Source organism: Symphalangus syndactylus, chromosome 9, assembly GCF_028878055.3.
Source record: "Symphalangus syndactylus isolate Jambi chromosome 9, NHGRI_mSymSyn1-v2.1_pri, whole genome shotgun sequence".
Classification (NCBI taxonomy): domain Eukaryota; kingdom Metazoa; phylum Chordata; class Mammalia; order Primates; family Hylobatidae; genus Symphalangus; species Symphalangus syndactylus.
In genome coordinates, this window is record NC_072431.2 from 136,373,621 (window position 1) to 136,394,329 (window position 20,709).

The following is a 20,709-nucleotide window of genomic DNA, read 5'->3' on the forward strand; positions in this document are numbered from 1 at the left end:
TTTTGTCTCTCTAGATGAGATTTCTGTTTTCTAGAATTTCATATAAATAGATTAATAAAGCATTATGCACTCTTGTGTCTGGTTTCTTTTGCTCAGCCCAATGTTGAGACTCACTCATGTGCTATGTGTATGAATAGCATATGAATAGTTCTTTTTATTCCAGAGTAGTAGTTCATTTTATGAATATACTACAGTTTGTCCATTCACCTTTTGATGTATATTTGGTTTTCAGTTTTAGCTATTATGAACAAAGTTTCTATGAATCTTTGTAAGTCTTTGTTTAGACAAATGTTTTCATTTTTGTTAGATCAATACTTAGGAGTGGAATATTGGGTCATATGGTTACTATATGTTTGACTTCAGAAGCACCTTTCAAAGTGCTTTCTGAAGTGGTCGTACCATTTGAAAATATTCCTTCCTTCACAGAGAGCTCCAGTTGCTCTGTGTCTACTCATTGTTTTAAAGTTGAATAGAATTCTCACCATATGTTTGGATAGTGTTAAATTGATATTAAGAAAGAAGCCTGTAGTCATCAGAAAGAAGCCTTTAGTCTGACTAAACTGTAGGATAGTTCTATAATAAGGAAATAACTTATTTTTTGTCTTTTATCTTCCCAAGGTTGTCAGTTTTCACATAGATCTTTATTTTCTTGACAAAAGTACTATTTTTATAGAGGTTTTTAATTATTTTTTTAAATATAGCTCCATTGTCACAGTCCAGATAGTCAATCCTGCGGTAATTATATAGAAATCACATTTCTGAAACACATTTCTCTTTTTGAATCCATTTATTTTTATAAAACCTCCTGAACCCCAGTGTTTATATATAGCAGATACCTTACATAGTACAGGTGTTCAGTCAGTGCCCATTTTTTGAATATCATATTTTCACTTGATAATATATATTATTTACCATTCAAGCCAGTAGCTAAATTGTACAAATCTGTAAAATAATAAGCCTGACTTATTTTGGAGTCTTCTTAACTGGCATAATGAATGATTCAAGTTGTTGAATTTGATCTGTAAATCACTTAAAAGATCTTTGATTCCCAGTAGCATCAAAGGTAGAAAAGAGTTGCTTCTAATAAGGCAGAAGGGTTTCTCCTTTGCTTTGTCTAACAATTCAAAATAATCTTGTAAGTTTGGGCAGATCTACCCCATGCCAGGGTGGAATAGCCACAGTGTTTCTGTGTTTGACTTTAGGTCATCTCTTTTTTAAAATACACACACATGTGAACTTCCACCATTACCACCACCATTACCAACAACAGCAACACAAAGCCCAGGTTTGTTTCAGAATCAGTTTGGGAATGTAGAAAAAAGCCATTATTGACTCTGCAGTCAGCCCTGCTGGGCTGAAACAAGACTAGTTTTCATTTTGGGTGAGTGGGATAATGTTCACTGATATTTGTGCCAGGAAGATTTAGCTAAAGAGTTTTCACCTGAGGTAAATCCCATGGGTTGAGTTTTGTTCTCCAGCCTCTTGTCATACTAGTAATTTTTAGGGCTGCTCCTGCCTTCCCTTAGGTACCTGTTCTACTCTGAAGAACAAATCAGGTCTCCTTATCCAAATGCCTCCTTAGCTTTTTTATTTATTTATTTATTTATTTATTTATTTATTTATTTATTTATTTTATTTTATTTTTTTAAGACAAGTCACTTACAACACTATCATGATCCCCAGGAAAATATAGAAGAGCACAGTCTCTGGCTTCAGAGTTCCTATCAGTTCCTGTCAGCAGAACTGTATATCCTGTTGTTGGAATAAAATTGCCTGCTAGAGTAATTTTGTGATAGGCTCTCTTAGGTGCCATTGCATTAGGAATAGAAGGCCAGAGGGGCAGAGGGAAAGAAAATAGATTAGAGGTGACGTGAGAGGAAGCCCGCATTCGTCTATGAGGATTTACTTTCCATATGTGATCAGTGTCACACGGCAACTCTACCTACAAAGACAATAAACCAGCTCCATGCTTTGATTTGTCCATCTGTAAACAGAGTAATACTACCTGTGTCATCAGGTTAATGGGATAACGAAATGAATTCATATCGGTCAAGGACTTGAAATGCTGAGAGTTTTAATCTTCTGCTATTCTGTACAACAATAAGAACTAGATAGAGTATTTGCTTTAAAAATGCATGCACCTTCTGTCATATATTTTTACAAAATAGACTAGAAGTTGTTAACCAGGGTTATTTCTATGGAGTTCGATGTTTGATAATTTAAATGTTCCTTTTTTCTATAATAAAGTTTATTTTACTTTAAATTTTAGATGAAAGGAGGATATTCAGCTCTTTACAAGTAATGCTGCCTAACAGTTGCATTTAATCAATAGGGGTTTCTTCTCCATTGTTTTTGTTAGCTTTCTCCAGTTGGTTTTGACCGGCTCCTCAAGACTTTGTAAGCTTTGAGTTCTGAACATACTGTAAACCTTTAACATGATGATCTGAGTAGTTCTTTAGAGGTTCATTAATATCTTATTTTGCTGTTGATTGTGACTTAGATAGTTATTCTCAGTGTTTGTTCCGGCTCAGTCACTGAATGTGGCCATCCTGCAGGGGACAGTCAGTCCAGAGCCTCAGGAGATACTTTACTGATTATTTATTGCCTTCTTTTTTTTTTTTGCACATAGTAGAAATATTTATCTCTGAGAGTCCACAGATTTCATTACTCCTTAGACTAGTTTCTGTTTTAGTCACAGAACTTTACAGATGAGAAAGATCCATATTTGCTGGTTTCAGATTTGACCCAAGGATATCTTTGGTTGTGCAGATCAGGATCTAAGGGATTTAAATGGACAAAATGCTTTCTGACATCTTGGATCATCTGAAGAAAAGAACCAGGAATGAATGGAGGTAAGGAAGTAAAGGAAAGAATAGTACTAATGAATAAAGGCAGTTATGGAAAATACAGGGGTTTATGGAAATAATTACTGACTTTGCTGTGGAACCTGCCTCTTAAAATTTACCCCTCTTCTTTTATCTATGTGGGATACGGTGATGCAGCTGAAAGACTCTGAAATCTACAGTTAGTTTGGGGGAAGATAGAAGTCAAGTTACTGCTTACTTAAAATGACCTTAGACAAGTCTCTTAGCCTTTTTCAGTTTCTTCACCTGCAAAATACAGTTATTAATAAAAAATACCTATACTACCTCTTAAAAGGGCTGTTGTGGGGTTCAAATAAAATAATGTATGTAAAAATATTTTATAAATAGTAAAGCTGTAGCTAAGTATTTGATGGTGATGATATTTATGACTGCAATTGGTCTTCACAACTATTGTAGCTTTCTTATGTTGCTCTGGGCTTCTGTGTTCACATTTCGGCTGTCCTCTATGTAGGGTCATTTGGTTTCATGAACCATAGAATGTCCTATTAGTACTCAACCTGTGTATGAGTGTTTTCCTGGCCTTGATCATTCTCCCAAGTGGTGAAAGCTGCTGATTGGTGTGCTTCATTGCAAAAATCTGGAAGAAGGCAGCACACATGGTGAGAGCTTTAATCTACTGCTGGCTAACTGAAGGATGGTTGGAGGCTGGGAGGTGGTTCTGAGGAACAAGTGGGGCTGTGGGCCCCGATGTTCTTTCTGCCACATTTAGCTAGTCTCCCTCATTGCCTTCATGTGCCATGATGACAGACTTCCTTACAATTTTGAGTATGGTAGGAGGAGAAGAAAAAGGTAATTGATTTTACAAATGCAGAGGTTGTGGTTGGAATTTTACAGTTTGCCTTCCATGTGAACAAGTTCTGCATCTGCAGATTCAACCAATTATGGATTGAAAATATTTGAGTATAAAAAACAATAAAAAATTATTAAACATTCTACATATAACAAAATTTCATATGTACCCCATACATATGTACAAATATAATTAATAAAAAAATGAAAATTACAGTGTAACAACTATTTAAGTAGAATTTACAGAATTTTATATAAGGCACTAGAGCATCCATGGATCTTTGTATCCTCAGGGGGTCCTGGAAGCAATACCCTGCAGATACCAACGGAGAACTGCAGGTTGTTAAAGGTACAGTAAATTTAATCATGCACTTAGTTCTCAGAAGAGTACAACAGGATAAGTTGATACTTTACAGACTTATTTGGTATTTTATTACCATATTGATTCAGGTGCATGCTCATGTGGCCCAGGTAAGAAGGGTTTGCCTCAGTGTCAAAAAGACAGAGCATGGATTACATATAGCAGGTTTTATTAAAATATGGTATTTTTAAGATACTTAGTAAAAAATATAATTGTTTTATCTTATTCTACCAAACATATAAGAGACCCATGAGATTATTTTAATTAAAGAAAAAACAAAAACTTGTCCTTTTGATACTTGGAAGAAATTATAAAGTATAATTATATCAATTTGGTATTCTTTACAATTTGATAGTACAGCATCTGTTTTTGTGCTTTTAGTAACGTATGCAGTGTTGAAAGTATCGAAGTTGCACAAAATAAAAAAATGTGAACTGTGTTCCACATTTATGTTGTTGTTTTTTTAAACCAAATGGAAATTGTTCCAGTGCTATACTGCTGAATGTTGCCTTTTAGCCATTTAAAACAAATTCATAAATAAATGTTTTATCCTTCAAAATTAAAATTAAAATATTCAACTCTATAAATTCTGGTTGAATGGAGCATATAATAAGAAATAGTTGAAGGCAGCAGGACAACATTAATACATAACTTTTGTATCATCTCATGTGGTATTATTAAATGTATTGGTTAATCCAAAAACACTCCATGTAATACATAATTTTCCATTGGATCGTGTCTCTTGCTTTGAAAAGAGATTGCCCCGGCTTTGTTTTAACATTGGCATTCAAATAACTTGAATAATTTGTCTTTTTAAAAATATGAATTCTAAGCAACTTATTTTTCTGTGATGATATCCTATTTTAATTGATGTTACCTAATTTAAAACATTCAAATCAGTGTTTTGATTAATAAGCTTCAAGTAGGCCGGGTGCGGTGGCTCATGCTTGTAATCCCAGCACTTTGGGAGGCGGAGGCGGGCGGATCATGAGGTCAGGAGATCGAGACCACGGTGAAACCCCGTCTCTACTAAAAAAGACAAAAAAATTAGCCGGGCGTGGTGGTGGGCGCCTGTAGTCCCAGCTACTGGGAGAGGCTGAGGCAGGAGAATGGCGTGAACCCGGGAGGCGGAGCTTGCAGTGAGCCGAGATTGCGCCACTGCACTCCAGCCTGGGTGACAGAGCGAGACTCTGTCTCAAAAAAAAAAAAAAAAAAAGCTTCAAGTATTTGGCCGGGCATGGTGGCTTACACCTGTAATCCCGGCACTTTGGGAGGCCAAGGCAGACGGATTGCCTGATGTCAGGAGTTTGAGACCAGCCTGGCCAACTTGGTGAAACCGCATCTCTACTAAAATCACAGAAATTAGCTGGGTGTGGTGGCTGGTGCCTGTAATTCTAGCTACTTGGGAAGCTGAGGTAGGAGAATTGCTTGAACCCAGGAGCTGGAGGTTGCAGTGATCCGAGATCGTGCCGCTGTACTCCAGCCTGGGTGACAGAGCAAGACTCCGTCTCCAAAAAAAAAAAAAAAAAACAAAAAAAAAAAATCAAAAAAGCTTCAAGTATTTATAAATCAATGCTATGTAATAATGGTTACCATTTATTTAGCTCTTACCATACACCAGGCACTGTTGTAAGCCCACAGAAAGCAGTAACTTGTTGAATCTTTATAATCACTGTGAGAAAGTAGGAACTATTTATACTCATTTTATAGTTTATTCTTATTTTATAGTTGAGAAACTAAGGCATTGGTACTTAAGTAACTTACCGAATATCACGGCTACTCAACTGTGGTAAAGCTAGAGTATGAATTTAGGCAATGTGGATAGAGAATTCAACACTCTTATTCATTGTGCTATGTAAAATATAGAAAATTTACAAATAAAGCAGAGAATGCTCACATTAATCAGATAAAGGCCAACAAATATGCACATCTATTTTGTAGAATCTATATCTGCTTTTATTAGGTGAAAATAGGCATTTAAAGAACTCAGATATTTATATAATGTCACTACGGGCCAAGACTGCTCATTTAAAAATACTTGCTATTATAAACCCTATTAAGCAGATCATGTGTTCTTCCTGGAACTGTTTTTTATGTGAATTTTGTGAGTTTACAAATTTTAAAAGGATTTCTAGAATTCTTCCTGTGCTAGTATTTTATGAATTTATGATCCCCTTTCCTTTAATCATAATTCCTGAAATTGTTCACTTGTAAAACTGTTGATTTGTTTAGTCGTTTAATTCTTTTTCTTTTGTTCTTCACCCAAATTTATTGAGGGGGTTCTGCATCTCACAGATGATAATATGTTTTCATTTTCATTCAGTTCAAAATACTTTCTCTTTTAATTCTTTGACCCATGGGTTAGTTAGAAATATATTATTCAGTTTCCAAATATTTGATTTGCTTTATATTTTTGTTACTGATTTTTAACTTAATTCTTTTGTGATCATACGACTTACTTTGTAAGATTTGAATCCTTTAAAATTCATTGAGATTTGTTTGTGGTCAGGTATGGTCTGTCTTGTTAAATGTTTTGTGTGTACTTCAGAAGGGTATATATTCTGTTGTTTTTGGGTAGAATGTTCTATAAATGTCGGTTTGCACAAATTGATAGATGCTGTTCAAATTTTTTTATATCTTTACTACTTGTTATATCAGTATTAAAAGAGGGATATAAAATATCCATCAATAATACTACATTTTATTATTTCTTTTTCAGATCAACTAGGTTTTGTTTTATGTATATTGGAGTTCTGACAATAGGTACATAAACATTTAGGATTGTTATATTCTCTTGATGAATAGACTCCTTTATCATTATGAAATCTTATTCCTGGTAATATTTCCTGCTTTGAAATTTCCTTTGCCTGATATTAATATAGCATTATATATATTTTATATCATTTTAATTTTAATCTATCTGTGTCATATTTAAAGTGCATTTGTCGTAAAAAGCATTTAGTTTGTTTTTTATAAGGTTTGACAATCTCTGTCTCTTCATTGGTGTGTTTAAATTTTATTTAGTGTGATTATTGATATGGTTGGGTTTAAATCTACTGTGTTGCCATTTATTTTTTGTTTCTTCTGTCTATTCTTTGGTTCCTTTTTCCTGTTTTCTTGCCTTCTCTTGGATTAATTGATTAATTTTTATGATTCCATTTTATGTTGTTAATTGACTTACTGCTCTACTTCTTTGTGTTTTACTCTTTCAGTGGTTTCTGTGTGATTTAACATATGCTGCTTTAACTTATCACAGTGTACCTTCAAATAATGTGCCACTTCATGTATAGGCTAAGAAAAGCCAGTGATTCTCAACAGCACCAGGGACAATGGGATAGAGGACCATACTGGAATCATATTGGGTGTACATATGGGAACTTTGAGAATTTCTCACTTCAGGTGCCCTTCTGTTGGCTTTTTTTTATCCCCCTAATAAGAATACTGATAACATCCTTTCTTTTTCTGGATGAGAACACTGAGGCTCAGGTTAAAGTGGCTTTAGTAAATGGCAGAAACAGGCCCAACATAGCATAATGTAATGAATACTGGTCTTTAGGTCAGTTACACCTGGATTTGAACTCTAGTACTCTTGCTTGCTAGATATGTGATCTTGGACAAGTTATTTAACCAGTATAATGTTCATGCTAAAATATGGAGAATAATCACCTTACAGGGCTGTTGTCCCATGTGCTCATACAACACTTGATTTCTATCTTGGTTGTCAAAATTAACTGGGATAGTATTTATAAAGCACCTAGTTAAATTGCTTGGCAGGACTTCAAATATACTTGTCATGTAAAGATTCTGGAAGTAATTGGCTGACTCCCAAGTAAGTGCTCTTATTTTACTTACACAGTAAATTATCTCTGCAGACTTTAATCAGTCCTTTACACCTTGGAACATGCTGTGCACGTGTTAGAGAAGCAATGATTAATATAACTGAAGTTACTATGAGCAGGTATGATTAAACCAAATGGGTTCAGAGTTTGAAGAGATCTAGGTAGTGAATAAAACTTCAGGAAGGCTAGTGGCTGTGACCTTCAGGAACATTGCCCGCCACCTTCTAGGAACTGATAGAGAGATTGAGGGGTCAGCACTGATGTGGTGTGAGAGAGAATATAATCTTGGGTCTCTTTGTGTTGCATTTGCAAAGAGGCAGTTCACATTATAGAATTAGAATTTAGGTAAATGAGAAGGATTTGGAGCAAGAGATTAGAAAGTCATCATGATATACAAGTGAAAGTTGAAGTTGCAAAATATTATTTCAGGGAGAGTGTGTACAGAGAAGAACAGAGAAGGCAAAGGATGTATCTTAGGGTACTAGTCCTTGCTGAGGAGAGAAGAAAGAAGAGATAGCCAAGGAAGCTAATGCTTTCCTCTTCTTGGGATCTTTCCCAGCATCTAACAGCAGTGACCTGCCTTCAGTAATGGAATGCTTTATTGAATTTATAGTGGATGTAGGTCTTGTTAGTTTTATTCTTAAATAGATCTGGAACTATTACTGTGTATATTAAAAATGTTAGTCATTGGCCAGGCGTGGTGGAAAATGGTACTGGTTGGCTAGCCATAGTGCCTCACGCCTGTAATCTCTGCACTTTGGGAGACTGAGGCAAGAGGATTGCTTGAGCCCAAGAGTTCGAGGCTGCAGTGAATCATGATTGCACCACTGCATTCCAGCCTGGGCAACAGAGCAAGATCCCAACTATATCTATCTATCTATCTATCTATCTATCTATCTATCTATCTATCTATCTATATGCTAGTGGTATCTACTGCAATGTGCTCTTTTGGTAGGGCAGCAAATATGTCTTTGGATATTTCAACTAGTATGAATAATGAAAGCTAACTAACTCTATTGTGTTTTTAATTTTGCAAGATGATATAATGATTTTACTCTTAAGATTGACATTCTCATAACTTTTGAATATTTCAAATATGAAACACAAATTTTGTTTCTTTTAACTTGGAAATACAGAAAACATTAAAAGTATTGTAAGCAGACTGGACTATGGCAGGAGCATAGCCTTTACAGTCAGATGTAGTTCCATGTGTGTCCTAGTTTTGTCTTTTGCCAATGTTGAGCTCTTAGGAAAAATATTTGATCTTTCTGGAACTCAGTGTCCCATTTCAATAAAGTACGCAAGCAACACACACATAATTTTCACACAAGGTTGTTGTGAAAATTAAAGTATTAAGTTTAGTAGCAGATACGTGGTAGGTGTTCAATGAATAGCAGCTTTTAAAATTTTTAATTGGATATAACAGAGGAGGTAAAGATGAAAGAAGACAATCTTGATTTATTGGGAGAATTTGTAAGTACCAAACACTAGCCTTACCATTCTTCATGTTATCTTGGTGGAGAGTATAATTTTTTTCTTTTCCTGATTTATTACTTAGTATTCATCCTCCCACACTGGGATATTATTCAAAAAAGCATAAAGGGTTTTCACTTGCAGCCTTACTAAGAGTTGTCAAGAGAACTGCTACACTGCAGAACTTAGCTTATATTTGCTCCAACTGTCTCTACTCAAAAGGTATTAAAGCAATGAACTGTTAGGGTGAATTTCACATTCAGGAAGCATTTGTTCCTTGTCTTCAGAGCAAGGAGAAAGAAACAGGGATGAATTCTTTAAAGAAACTCTGTCTAGGATCTGCGGTAGTTTTAGATATTTTTCTTCACTGAGGTTCTTTTTTTGTCTTGTTAAGTTAAACTGAAACATGAAAAGAACGTAATCTAAATACTAAAGGTGGGCCATTTAAAAATAAAAGTCTTCACTTCTTAGCAACTTAAACAAATCATAAGCTGTAGTATGATGTTCCTAAAATATTAAACTCACATATGAAAATAATTTGATTGTATATCCTTGAGAAGGAACATAAATTAACTAAATTATGAATTATTTATTGAGTCATAGTATTTCATAAACAATTTATTAAGTAAATTGAATGCACTGAAAGAGTTCTACTTGGTATACATTACATTATGCTTTAACAGGTATTTTAATATTTTCTTAGGAAGATGCCGATGTTTCTATTTGGGAAATTTGGATGAAAAGCTGGGACTAGTATCCTTAGGAGAATAGGTTGTAACTGAAAAAAAAATCGATCTTGCTATAAAATGACAATTTTGTAAAAATTTCTGTGTATTTCTCAAGGAGAGAGTTTTTTTGGTTTTTCCTGTTAAATTGAGAAAATTTCCTATATATGAAGGCTGTGCTTTAACCAATTAAAGAAGTGTGATTTTTTTTAGACTCAATGTAAAACATATTAGAATCTTATTTTCTGAAGTTACCCTGTTCTCTATGGTTATTGATTTTTATTCAGCTCACATTAAATAATAAACAAATTTTCAACATTGGTGGTAGCTTTATTAATATTCAATTTGGAAGAAAAATGAATTTACTGGTAGGATTGCCAGCATCAAAAATTTTTAAAAGTAAGAAATTTGCAGTTTTTTTTCTGGTCATTCAAAGATAGTTATAAATTTCCCTTTCTTTCTAAGAATAACTGTAACAGAATTAGTATGCTTAAAAAGTGGACAGAATCCAATTATTTTAAGCCAGGTGATAGCTTTTACTGCAACCACGGTGCATCTCCTGAAACTACCCTAAGCTTCGGGAAATGCCAACTTCACCCTTTGCACCTTTCTTTTATAACCTTTTACTTACATATTTACCTTAGGAAGATGATATTTTTGTTTAGAGCCCTCTCAAGAAGAAAAAAATAACTAAATGAATTAATACATCTTTATTAAATGGTTTGAAGCCTTTTACTTCTCTATAGATAATTACTATTTATTTACTTGAAACAAAAATAGCATTATCTTTGAGTCAACTTAAGAGCTCAATTCTGTAATTCATAACATTCCTTATAAAATGGTGTGGTAGAGCTTCATTATGGATATTCAAACAGATCATGGCACTAACCATGACTCAAGGTCACCTTGAAGGCCTGTCCAACCTTAGAGTCTGTGAGCTTACATTTCTCTGAACATAGATAAAGTAAAGTAATACGACATGATTAGTGTTGACCTTTAGTGGTCTTATTATGAAGTAGTTCTACTGTACTTTGGAAAGTACAAGCCAAGAATACTCAAATCAGATACTGATCCGATTTCACAGTAAGCTTTGTTTTGAGACACTGAATATTTTGGCCATGTGGCTTACGTCTAAGTACTGAAAATAGCTTAGCTGTTATTTTTGATGCCCATAATGTTTAAAATGGTGTGAATATAAGATCCTATGGATAATGTTACGAGTAGTTGTCCAGATGTATGAAAATAATTTCAAAGAAGAAAATGATACAATTAAGCTTCACTCCTGACTCAGCTTATATACGTAGAGTATTTTGGAGGGGCTGTTGTGTAGCCAGTGTTTGACTGTGGGGCTGACTTGGTCCTTATAATTGGAGGTGGAGGAAAGGCAGAGAAGGGAACAAGAGGCCCGCGCAGTGGCTCACACCTGTAATCCCAGCACTTTGGGAGGCCGAGGCAGGAGGATCACTTTAGGTCCAGAGTTCTAGACCAGCCTGGCCAACATGGTGAAATCCCCTCTCTACTAAAAAAAAAAAAAAACACACACACACACAAAAATTAGCTGGGTGTGGTGTCACACACCTATAATCCTAGCTACTCGGGAGACTGAGGTGGGAGGATCACTTGAACCCAGGAGGCAGAGGCTCCCCTGGGCTGAAACCCCGTCTCTACTAAAAATACAAAAATTAGCCAGGCTGGTGGCAGGTGCCTGTAATCCCAGCTACTTGGGAGAATTCCTTGAACCTGGGAGGTGGAGGTCGCAGTGAGCCGAGATCATGCCACTGCACTGAGATCATGCCACTGCACTTCAGCCTTGGCAACAGAATGAGACCCTGTCTCAAAAAAAAAAAAAATAAAAATAAATAAATAAAAAAGAGGAGAGAAAGGAGCAAGAGAGAAAGGGGGAAAGAAAGAGAGAGAGAGGAAAATGGATTGGTTCGCTCTCCTACATTTAAAAAAATTCCTTTGCTGTCTTAATTGAAAAAGAATTTATGTATTCATTGTTGAGTAAACTTTATAAGGAAAGGGAATAGAATTTTCATATGTAAATAACCTTTCCATTTTATTTAGAAAACACCATCCTTATAAATTTGGTTTGTGAGAAAAGTGGCTCCATGGATCATGAGAAGTAATCAGCCCATATTTGTGTGTAATTTTTAATATAATATGTAAATATTAGCTAACTCTTATGGTACAACAAGAATATCATTTCCTTCATAAGAAAGATTACATAGAAAATACCGTTTTTGAGTCAGTTATACTGGGAGGTGTTTGCTTCTACCTTGCGTTAATATCATATCACAGAAATACTACTTTTATGTAAATTAGGCATGCGTAACTTATGAGCTAATAAAAACCAATAGCATGCATCAGATGATTAAAGAAATCAAGCAGTATGGTTGGTTTCAGAGTTACATTTGTACAAAGCAGTTTTTAAATCTTTTTAAAAGAATGCATGAACATAATATGTAAAGAGGTAATAGGAAAACGTTTTAACATAGATAAATAGTGCATGTTGTGGAAAGCTTGTAAACTTGCCATCTAAAACTGATTACCCTTATGAGCATTTCATGCTGTTTGACAGTGAAAAGTGCACCTTGTAAAAGCTGTTACACAAACCATTACATTGAAAAGGTTTCCATCTCACACCCCAAAATTACACTTATTTGCTGCAAATGAAAATTCAGAATTTTTTCCCTGTTTATTTTGGTTGCAATTACTGTTGTGTTGAATTTTGCTTTTTCCCTCTTCCAGGAAAACTAGAAATTAGTCTTTTTGGTTTCTTTATTTCAGTGTAAATAGAGTCAGTTTGTATATTATAAGTGGCATCCAGAGATGATGTAATAATAAAATTCTGAGCCTGAAACACTCAGAAACTCTGTATAATAATAAAATACTGAGCATGGAACACCAAGATACTCCATGTAAAGTATTTTGGTAGATAGAGAAAAACAAGTTGGCAAGATGGTTCAGAATTCCTATAGAATATAAAGTCCTGTGAACCATTTTAGTTGATAGTGCCACACACAAACACACACATACACACACACACACACACACACACACAGTTTGTCTCACTTGAAATCTTGTTAAACACCCTGAAACAGAGCCTTACTCATTTATGTGAGAAAGGGACTTGTAAACGTCTAAGAGAAGCTCTTATTTTAAGATTGCATTCTCCATGTTATACGAGTATTTCTTTCGTTGTGTAGTAAGCACTTTGCACATCTGTCAGGCCCTCCTACCTCTGAGTGCCTTCCTCCTTTCTTCTTTTATTAACCATAGCCTGTTAGAAAGAGCTTTTGACTGGGAATTGGGAGTCTTGAGTTCTAATGCTAGATCTGATACTAATGGATCCATTTGGTTGATTTTTCTCAGTTTCTCTGTGAAATGGGAGCCTGCACTGGGTGATCTGAATACTTTTAAGCTTTAAAGGGCTGTGATTTTGGGAAGCAGGCCAATTATCTGAAAACCGATTACTCCTTCACCAAAAGAAAATTTACTGGGTGATCAATTCACTGAATAGATAGTTTTTTTAAAACCAGTTTGCTGAAACATAAATTCACCGAATGGCCATTTTGTTAAATTTACCAAATACTCTGATTTATCATTTTGTCTAATGAGCAGTTTTCTAAATTGTCAACTGCCTGGAATGTGTTTGTATTAACTACATACAAAGTTTATCATAAATGATGCTGCATAGAATAGCTGCAAAAGTTTTTGAAATTTTTAGTGGGAAGTAATTATTAAGTTTTAATTTGATTTTAATTTTTCCATTGCAATTTCAACCCTGATATTTCGCAATAGAATTATTTATCAGTCTAACGCAGCTGAATGCCAATTTTATCATTGATATTTCAAATACTGAATGCTTTTTAGTTACTTAAAACGGAAGCAACATATTCATCCAATTCAACTGGTTAACAAGTACGTGAATTAAGGCAAGTATAGAATGTGTTTAAGTGGATAGAAAATGTGCTAAAAGAAAGAAATCTTCTATACCATCGTTTATACACTTTTTGGTATTCAAAACGTTTATAACCCTTTGATTTAAAATAAATAGATTCTGATCCCCAAAAGTTGTTAGCCTAGAAAATAGCAAAATGACAGAATATGACATGGGTAGGCCACAGTGCTGGATTACGACAGTATTTACTTTCAGGTAAATTAAAAGCCCGAACCATCAACTTAAATATCGGAGAATTCTTAAAAGATTCTTTGAAACTATTTTATTCGGTACAAGTAGCTGTTAACAATATAAATGGTTAAAAGAAACAAGTTTTGACTGAATGGGTAATTTGTCAAATTGGCCATTTGGCAAAATAAGTTTATTTTTGGCAAAGTAGTTTTATCGTACCCGACCACCATCTCTGCCAGGGATGGGTAAAAAGAGGCAGTAGTGGAAGACTACTACTGTATTTGGAGTTAGAACACTTTTTCCTCAGTCACACCCTATAAGTCAAGGTGGAGCCATTTGGAAGGTCTTCTCCCTCTGTGTTTGTCTGCATGTGCATGTGTGATGTACTGTGTGTCCAACTTAAGTTTTGATACCAAAGACCTGTTGTCTGTGTGTGTGTGGCCGTGTGTGTGTGTGTGTGTGTGTGTGTGAGAGAGAGAGAGAGAGACGGAGAGAGAGACAGAGAGAGATAACTCCTACAGCACAGACTTTTTGAAATAGTGAAGTAGTACAATAAAAAGGCCTGGGTGAGACTTGAAAAATTTCTTTTTACTTTCCTCTGCTTGGCCGATCGTTGTAACAAAGTATGTTCTATATAAGCATTTGACTGAAACAACCAAATGAAAAGATCAAGGTATATGATGAATTACTTGGCATGCAGCAAGGAAGGGTGGCCCTGTGCTCAAGCAGGAATAGAGATGTTAGTTGTACTGCAGGATTACCTATGGGATTGCTATGGGGCTTAATAACCCTGAACAGTGTCTTTGGCCTATACGGCCTTCCTTAAAGCTCTACTTTATCAGTTATTGCCCTTGATTGCAGTGCCATTAGGAAGTAGAGTTAAATACCATTTTCTTGCCATTGCTGAATGCAGTTTGTGATCAAATGTAAAGATCAGGGAGCAACAACCCCTGGCACCTGTGCCAGAGACTCACTGAAACAAACTCATTGGTGAATGAACGAGTTGAGATTGCCCCTTCTTTTGGCGTCTTGAGAAGCTGCAGGCAGTCATTCCTACTCCTTTAGAAGTGGGCGTTACGGTGTGTACCTAAGAGCTCAACTCTGAGATTTCAGAAGGAAAAGATTCTGAAATCACTGTGGCACATTGATTTTTAACATTTTCTGAGCCCTAATTCAAATTCCAACAAGCCTATCTGTATTGATGCTTCAGCAGAGGTAGTATAGAAACTCTGAATATTCCATGATTCAGTCATTTTTATTAGTCTTAGCTGAGATCTACAGAATAGACAGTCAGCTTGTCAGGTACTCTGCATTGCTGGAAATGAAATTAAGATTTTTTTTAGAGGGTGATCTATCATGGAAAGCTATTAACTGGATTAAAAAATTATAGCATATCTAATTCCCATAATATAGAAGAATGAAAACATAGGAAAGACTCTACACAGAACTACATAATAGTTGGTGTGTTAAACATCTAAATTGTTCTCATATTATTAGCCTAATACTGCATATGGGTAGGTTAAAAAAAAATGAAACAACATGTTTCATTTCTCCTTGGCTTAGTAGGTGGTGTAGCATATTCAAGTTCTCACTCTGCCCATTTCTAGTTATATGAAGTTATATGACCTTGGTGTTGATAGAATTATTTAAGTTCTATGCCTCAGTTTTCTCATCCATAAGAAATGGGATGATAATAGTACCTACATCAGGATTTCTGTACAGATGAAATAATGTATATAAAGTCCTTACATAAGTGTGTTAACTAATTAGTAACTAGAGGCTTCTTAGAATACCTTTTTTTGGTAGAAAGTTTCAATGATTATTAAGAGAGCATAGAAGAATATCAGTTGAATGTTACCAAGCTCAAATAAATTTCAAGTGGTTAATTAACGATGAAGTCAGAACAATTACTATTAGCCTAATTACTTATTCTTAGCATTTCAGCTTTGAAAATTAACGATATCTGAGTGCTTCTGTCTCATAAAAACAAAGGAAGCATACCAGGCCACTTATTCTAAGATGACATGATTAGAACATTGGATCTGAATCCACAATTCAGTGAATCAGGTGTGCTTATTAAAACACAGTAAATGATATGTCAGAAGGTTCAGAGCAATAGCTGAAGACTTGATTTGTTCATTTGAGTTTACTTAATCCTTATCTTGTTTCTTTATTTTAAAAAACTATACACAAAATCTTTTGAGTCTTCTAATTCTTTGAATATGGGAGTTGTTCTAAAATTCCATTGTAATAGAAATTGAACACGAAGTCACATTAGAAAATTAAGAAAAAACACTTAATAATTTGATTAAAAATGGCTGTAATATACAATTATGTTTATGTAGAATTTTAAAAAATTGTATAGAATATGCCTCTCGTACAGCATATTCTAATAGTAATGTTTCAATGGGGTCTTAAACTCGTCTCCTTTGGAGACTGTTCTTTCAACAAATCAAAGATTCTATGTATATATTGGGCTCTGTGGCTACATATGTAAGTGAAAAAGATAAGGATGGTCTATGCATTCACGGAGTTTATAGTCTTGGAGAGACAGTTACACTATAGATGTGATAATTGCTGTGTACTGAGTAAAGATAGTATGCTATAGGAATACCAGGAGGACAGTAGATTCGGACTTGTTAAGAGCAAGGTGGAAAAGCAGTGGTTGTTTGGGAAGCTATCAGGGGAAAGTAGGATTTCTCCTGAGACTTGAAAGACAAAGTGAAGATTAGAGGAGGTAAGAAGGAAAAATTGTTTCAAGCAGAAGAAACTGCCTGTTCAAATGTCCCCAGGGTTGGCCGGGTCAGTGGCTCATGCCTGTAATCCCAGCATTTTGGGAGGCTGAGGTAGGTGGATCACTTGAGTCCAGGACTTTGAGACTAGGGTGGGCAACATGGTGAAACCCTGTCTCTACAAAAGCATCCAAAAAATTAGCTGCCAGGCGTGATGGCACGTGCACGTGGTCCCAGCTACTAAGGAGGCTGAGATGGGAGGATCACCAGGGACTGGAAGGTTGAGGCTGCAGAGTGAGCCAAGTTTGTACCACTGCACTGCAGCCTGGGCAACAGAGTGAGACCTTGTCTCAAAAAAACAAAACAAGACAAAAAACCAAATGCCCCAGGTTCGGGGAACTGTGCGTATTTCCATAGGCTGGATTGTATATAAGCTTGGGAAGACAGTAGGCAGGAGCTATATTCTAAAGAGCCTCCTAAGCCTTGTTAAGTAAGGGTTTGCAGTTTATCCTGAGGGCACTGAGAACCTATAGTAGGTAGTGGCCTGAACTCTAGGGATCTGTGTGGCAAGATATAGATACGTGGATATATTTTTGAGATATAATTAGGAAGCAGACTCAGTAATTTATTAAATTTGGAAGATGAGAGAAAAAAAGAAATCTGGCTCTTACTTTTAGCTTCTTTGAGAAAAAAGGATGCCAAGATGACTGGATCCCAAGATTACCACTTTTATCTTATGCCGTCAGTAGAATTTGTATTCACTGAGGGCAGACTGTGTATTCCCCAAGGCATGTAACAGCAGTTATTGGCAGAAAGTTTAATAGAAAAGATGAAAATCTAAATTGAATTTTGATGATTTCATGTGAACAGGTGGACTTGTAATGATGATAGTCTATTTAAAAAGATTCAATGGGTAGTTAAAAATCTAGAACTGTAGCTCAATAGAAGGAAGGATTATTGACTAGAGTTACAGATTTGGGAATTATTCACATACGGATAATAGTTATTAGTGGCTAAACTCTTTAAAACAGAGTTTTAAAAACAGAGTGTTGAGAGAGCAGAAAAACACCCCAGCTCAACTCTTTTTTTTGTTTGTTTGTTTTGTTGTTTTTTTTTTTTTCCATTCAAAGGGAAGAAATTAAACTTCTGAGGCAAACGGAAAGACTGGCCAGACAGGTAGGAAGAAAACCAGAAAAACTGAATGTCTTGGAAGGCAAGGAGGAAGAGCTTTTTGATAAAAGAGATTGTCATTAATTTCAAGTGTAATTTGATAGTACAATGACTGTGAAAAATAGGAAAAGGTCATAGAATTTGCAGATTAAAAGATTGTTCCTTAGTGACTTTGGAAAAGATGATCTTCTCTTGGAGGGATGTGGCAGAAACTAAATAACGAAGTGTCAGCAGTTGAGTAGAATGGGCAGAAATGAAGACAGTGACTGTAGATAACTCTTCTGAACAAGTTTGGTGGTGAAAGAAGTGATTGGGATGTTACAATTAATGTATTATCAAGGATAAAAGAAGAGTTTTTTCCCCATTTTAGTCTCCATCGAAGACCACCAAAGTATGATGAGAGAGATGACAATGAAACTTATTACATGAAATTTCACACTTATCTAAAATATTATGTGACAACTATATTTTTGTAAAGAATTTACAGTTGATTTTGAGCATTGTAATAAACTCAGTTAAGGATATTAACGAAAGATTTATGAGATAGCCTAAGATAACCAACTTTAGATGATATAGCTATACAGTAAGGAGATTTTAAAGGAATTATTGTTTCTGGAGGCAAGAAAATGCTTCATACCAAATTGGAAGGACAGCCATCCATGGAGTGCATCACCAGTTCCCGTAGATAAGTACCAGTGGAACTGTTTATAATTCAGTATAGATGACTTATTTCAAATTTTACTGATTTTTGCAGAGAAATAATTTTTCTGTTAAGTATCTGAATTTACAGTATTGGCTATAGTCTATATTTACATTTTTCTCCTTTGGCCAAGTCTTTATTCCTAGTGTATATACATATACGTATAATGAAAATCAATGTAAAAATTTAATAGCATTATGTTTTACAGCAAGTGTTTTCAGAATTTATGTGTATATGAATATATAGAGGTTTTTTTGAGGTCCACCTACACCCATGTTCACTACATTTGCCAGAATGGCAGTAATGAGAATTCAGTTCTTCAAGATATTGTACATTTGAAATGTATATTGTTTCCATTATTAGCAATGTTATTATACAGTATTATTTTCCTCTTTTAGATGTGTTGATTTCTTTGAGTCTGTCATTAGAATAGTTAGGAACTGCAAAAGACTCTATCCTGCACTTTTATTAAAAGAAAAAGAGATGAGAGAAAACAAATTCTTGTGTAGGCAAGATAATCTAAGGGGAACACTGTCACTGGAGTCTTTTCTGATGTGAAGAAAATTAAGAATTTCTGTTCTGGCTGTCACTCCTTGTAAAATCTAAAGGAAACTCTGTTTGGTGCAGTACTACCTGCTCGTTTCTTTTGTGGCTCTGTAAATGCTGCCTTTTAAGCTAATATTTGTCTCCCTTTGCTCCTGTCCTGTATGTCTTTCCAGCAGTTTGGCTTCAGTGTTAAGGGATTGTTTTATTTTAGTTTTTGGTAATTAGTCCTTTAAGATAAAAATTACAGTAATTTCATTTCTTTCTTTAAGTAATAGTTTTTCATAATTTATTCTGAGTCAAGGAAAGAATTAGTTAAGAGAAAACCTTTGAAAAGTGAAAAAAGTGTGAAGTGACAGCCTTCGTTGTAGAATGAATGAAGACACTGGCACTGATTATATAACACCTTGGCAGCTATCTCAAGTCATTGATGGTGGAGGTATTGGAATTATAGAAGAAAGCAAACACACAAATTTGACTAAAGGCAATTTTGTGACTTCTTTCTGTTGGCCCTGGCAAACCAAGGTTATTCTGGATGGAAATAGCCTTGAAAAGGTGATATATATATGAACGTATCTGGCTTTTTTCCCCGTATAATTCTTACTTTGTGCATTTGATATTCAGTTGTGTTTGTAATCACGGAAAAATAAAAGCATATATAAAAAGAAAAAAGAAGATGTGTTTCCTAGAGAATGTACAGCCTTATGACACTGTAGTGATGTTTTTATAATTTTCTAAGTAGATTTTTTTATATTAACAAATTCATATACAGAAAAAATAAAGTGTTACAAAAAATGCAGAGCTCTTAAAAAAAAAAAAAAAAGTCAAAAAAGTTACCCAGGCAACCTGTATATGTTACCAGTGTGCTGATTAATCATCTTCAACATTAATCACTGTCATCAGTTATCACAGGAAGATGACTGCTGAACAGTCTACACTATTATCATTCCTTCATTTTTCTACAGATCAATTTAGTACAAAGATTTATGGTACACAGTCATGAGGATTACAACATGAAACCTAAATAAAGAGGCAGCGTTTTTATAATACAGAAAATCATGAATTTTCTTTTTACATTCGTCATTTATTTGATTTATTGATTTGATAAAGCCCTGTGTTTTACAGTGAGTAAATTTTTCACAAGGATGTGTTTTAAATAAAGAAGGGTTAGTGTTTGACTACAGTTTATAGCTTAACTAGTTTCTTCATTTGTACTGGGTGAAGGTGGAAGAAAGCCAAGTGTTTTATATTCGTAGGTGAAGCAATCAGCTCAATATATTTTTTGCTTTTAAGAAATTAAATTTAGTACGTGACTATTAAAACATATATTTAAATGTAGTACATGACTAAACATATG

At 34.9% G+C, this 20,709-nt stretch overlaps 1 protein-coding gene across 24 annotated transcripts in view; it reads left to right on the forward strand.

The window, feature by feature from the left end:
* Positions 1 to 20,709, forward strand: part of RFX3 (regulatory factor X3) — a 322,024-nt gene that overhangs the window by 108,877 nt on the left and 192,438 nt on the right. For 6 of the 24 annotated variants that reach the window (XR_010113770.1, XR_010113771.1, XM_063609884.1 and 3 more), the window contains 2 exons: positions 2,770 to 2,852; positions 3,968 to 4,023. The exons of 14 other annotated variants lie outside the window; for them this stretch is intronic. Coding sequence is in view for 8 of the 10 variants with exons in the window: in XM_063609884.1 (XP_063465954.1) it covers positions 2,791 to 2,852; positions 3,968 to 4,023 (118 nt within the window). In the remaining 2 variants the exon portion in view is untranslated. The remainder of the gene's footprint in view (positions 1 to 2,769; positions 2,853 to 3,967; positions 4,024 to 20,709) is intronic. 4 more of the 24 variants (XM_063609889.1, XM_063609903.1, XM_063609897.1 and 1 more) reach the window with 1 other exon arrangement.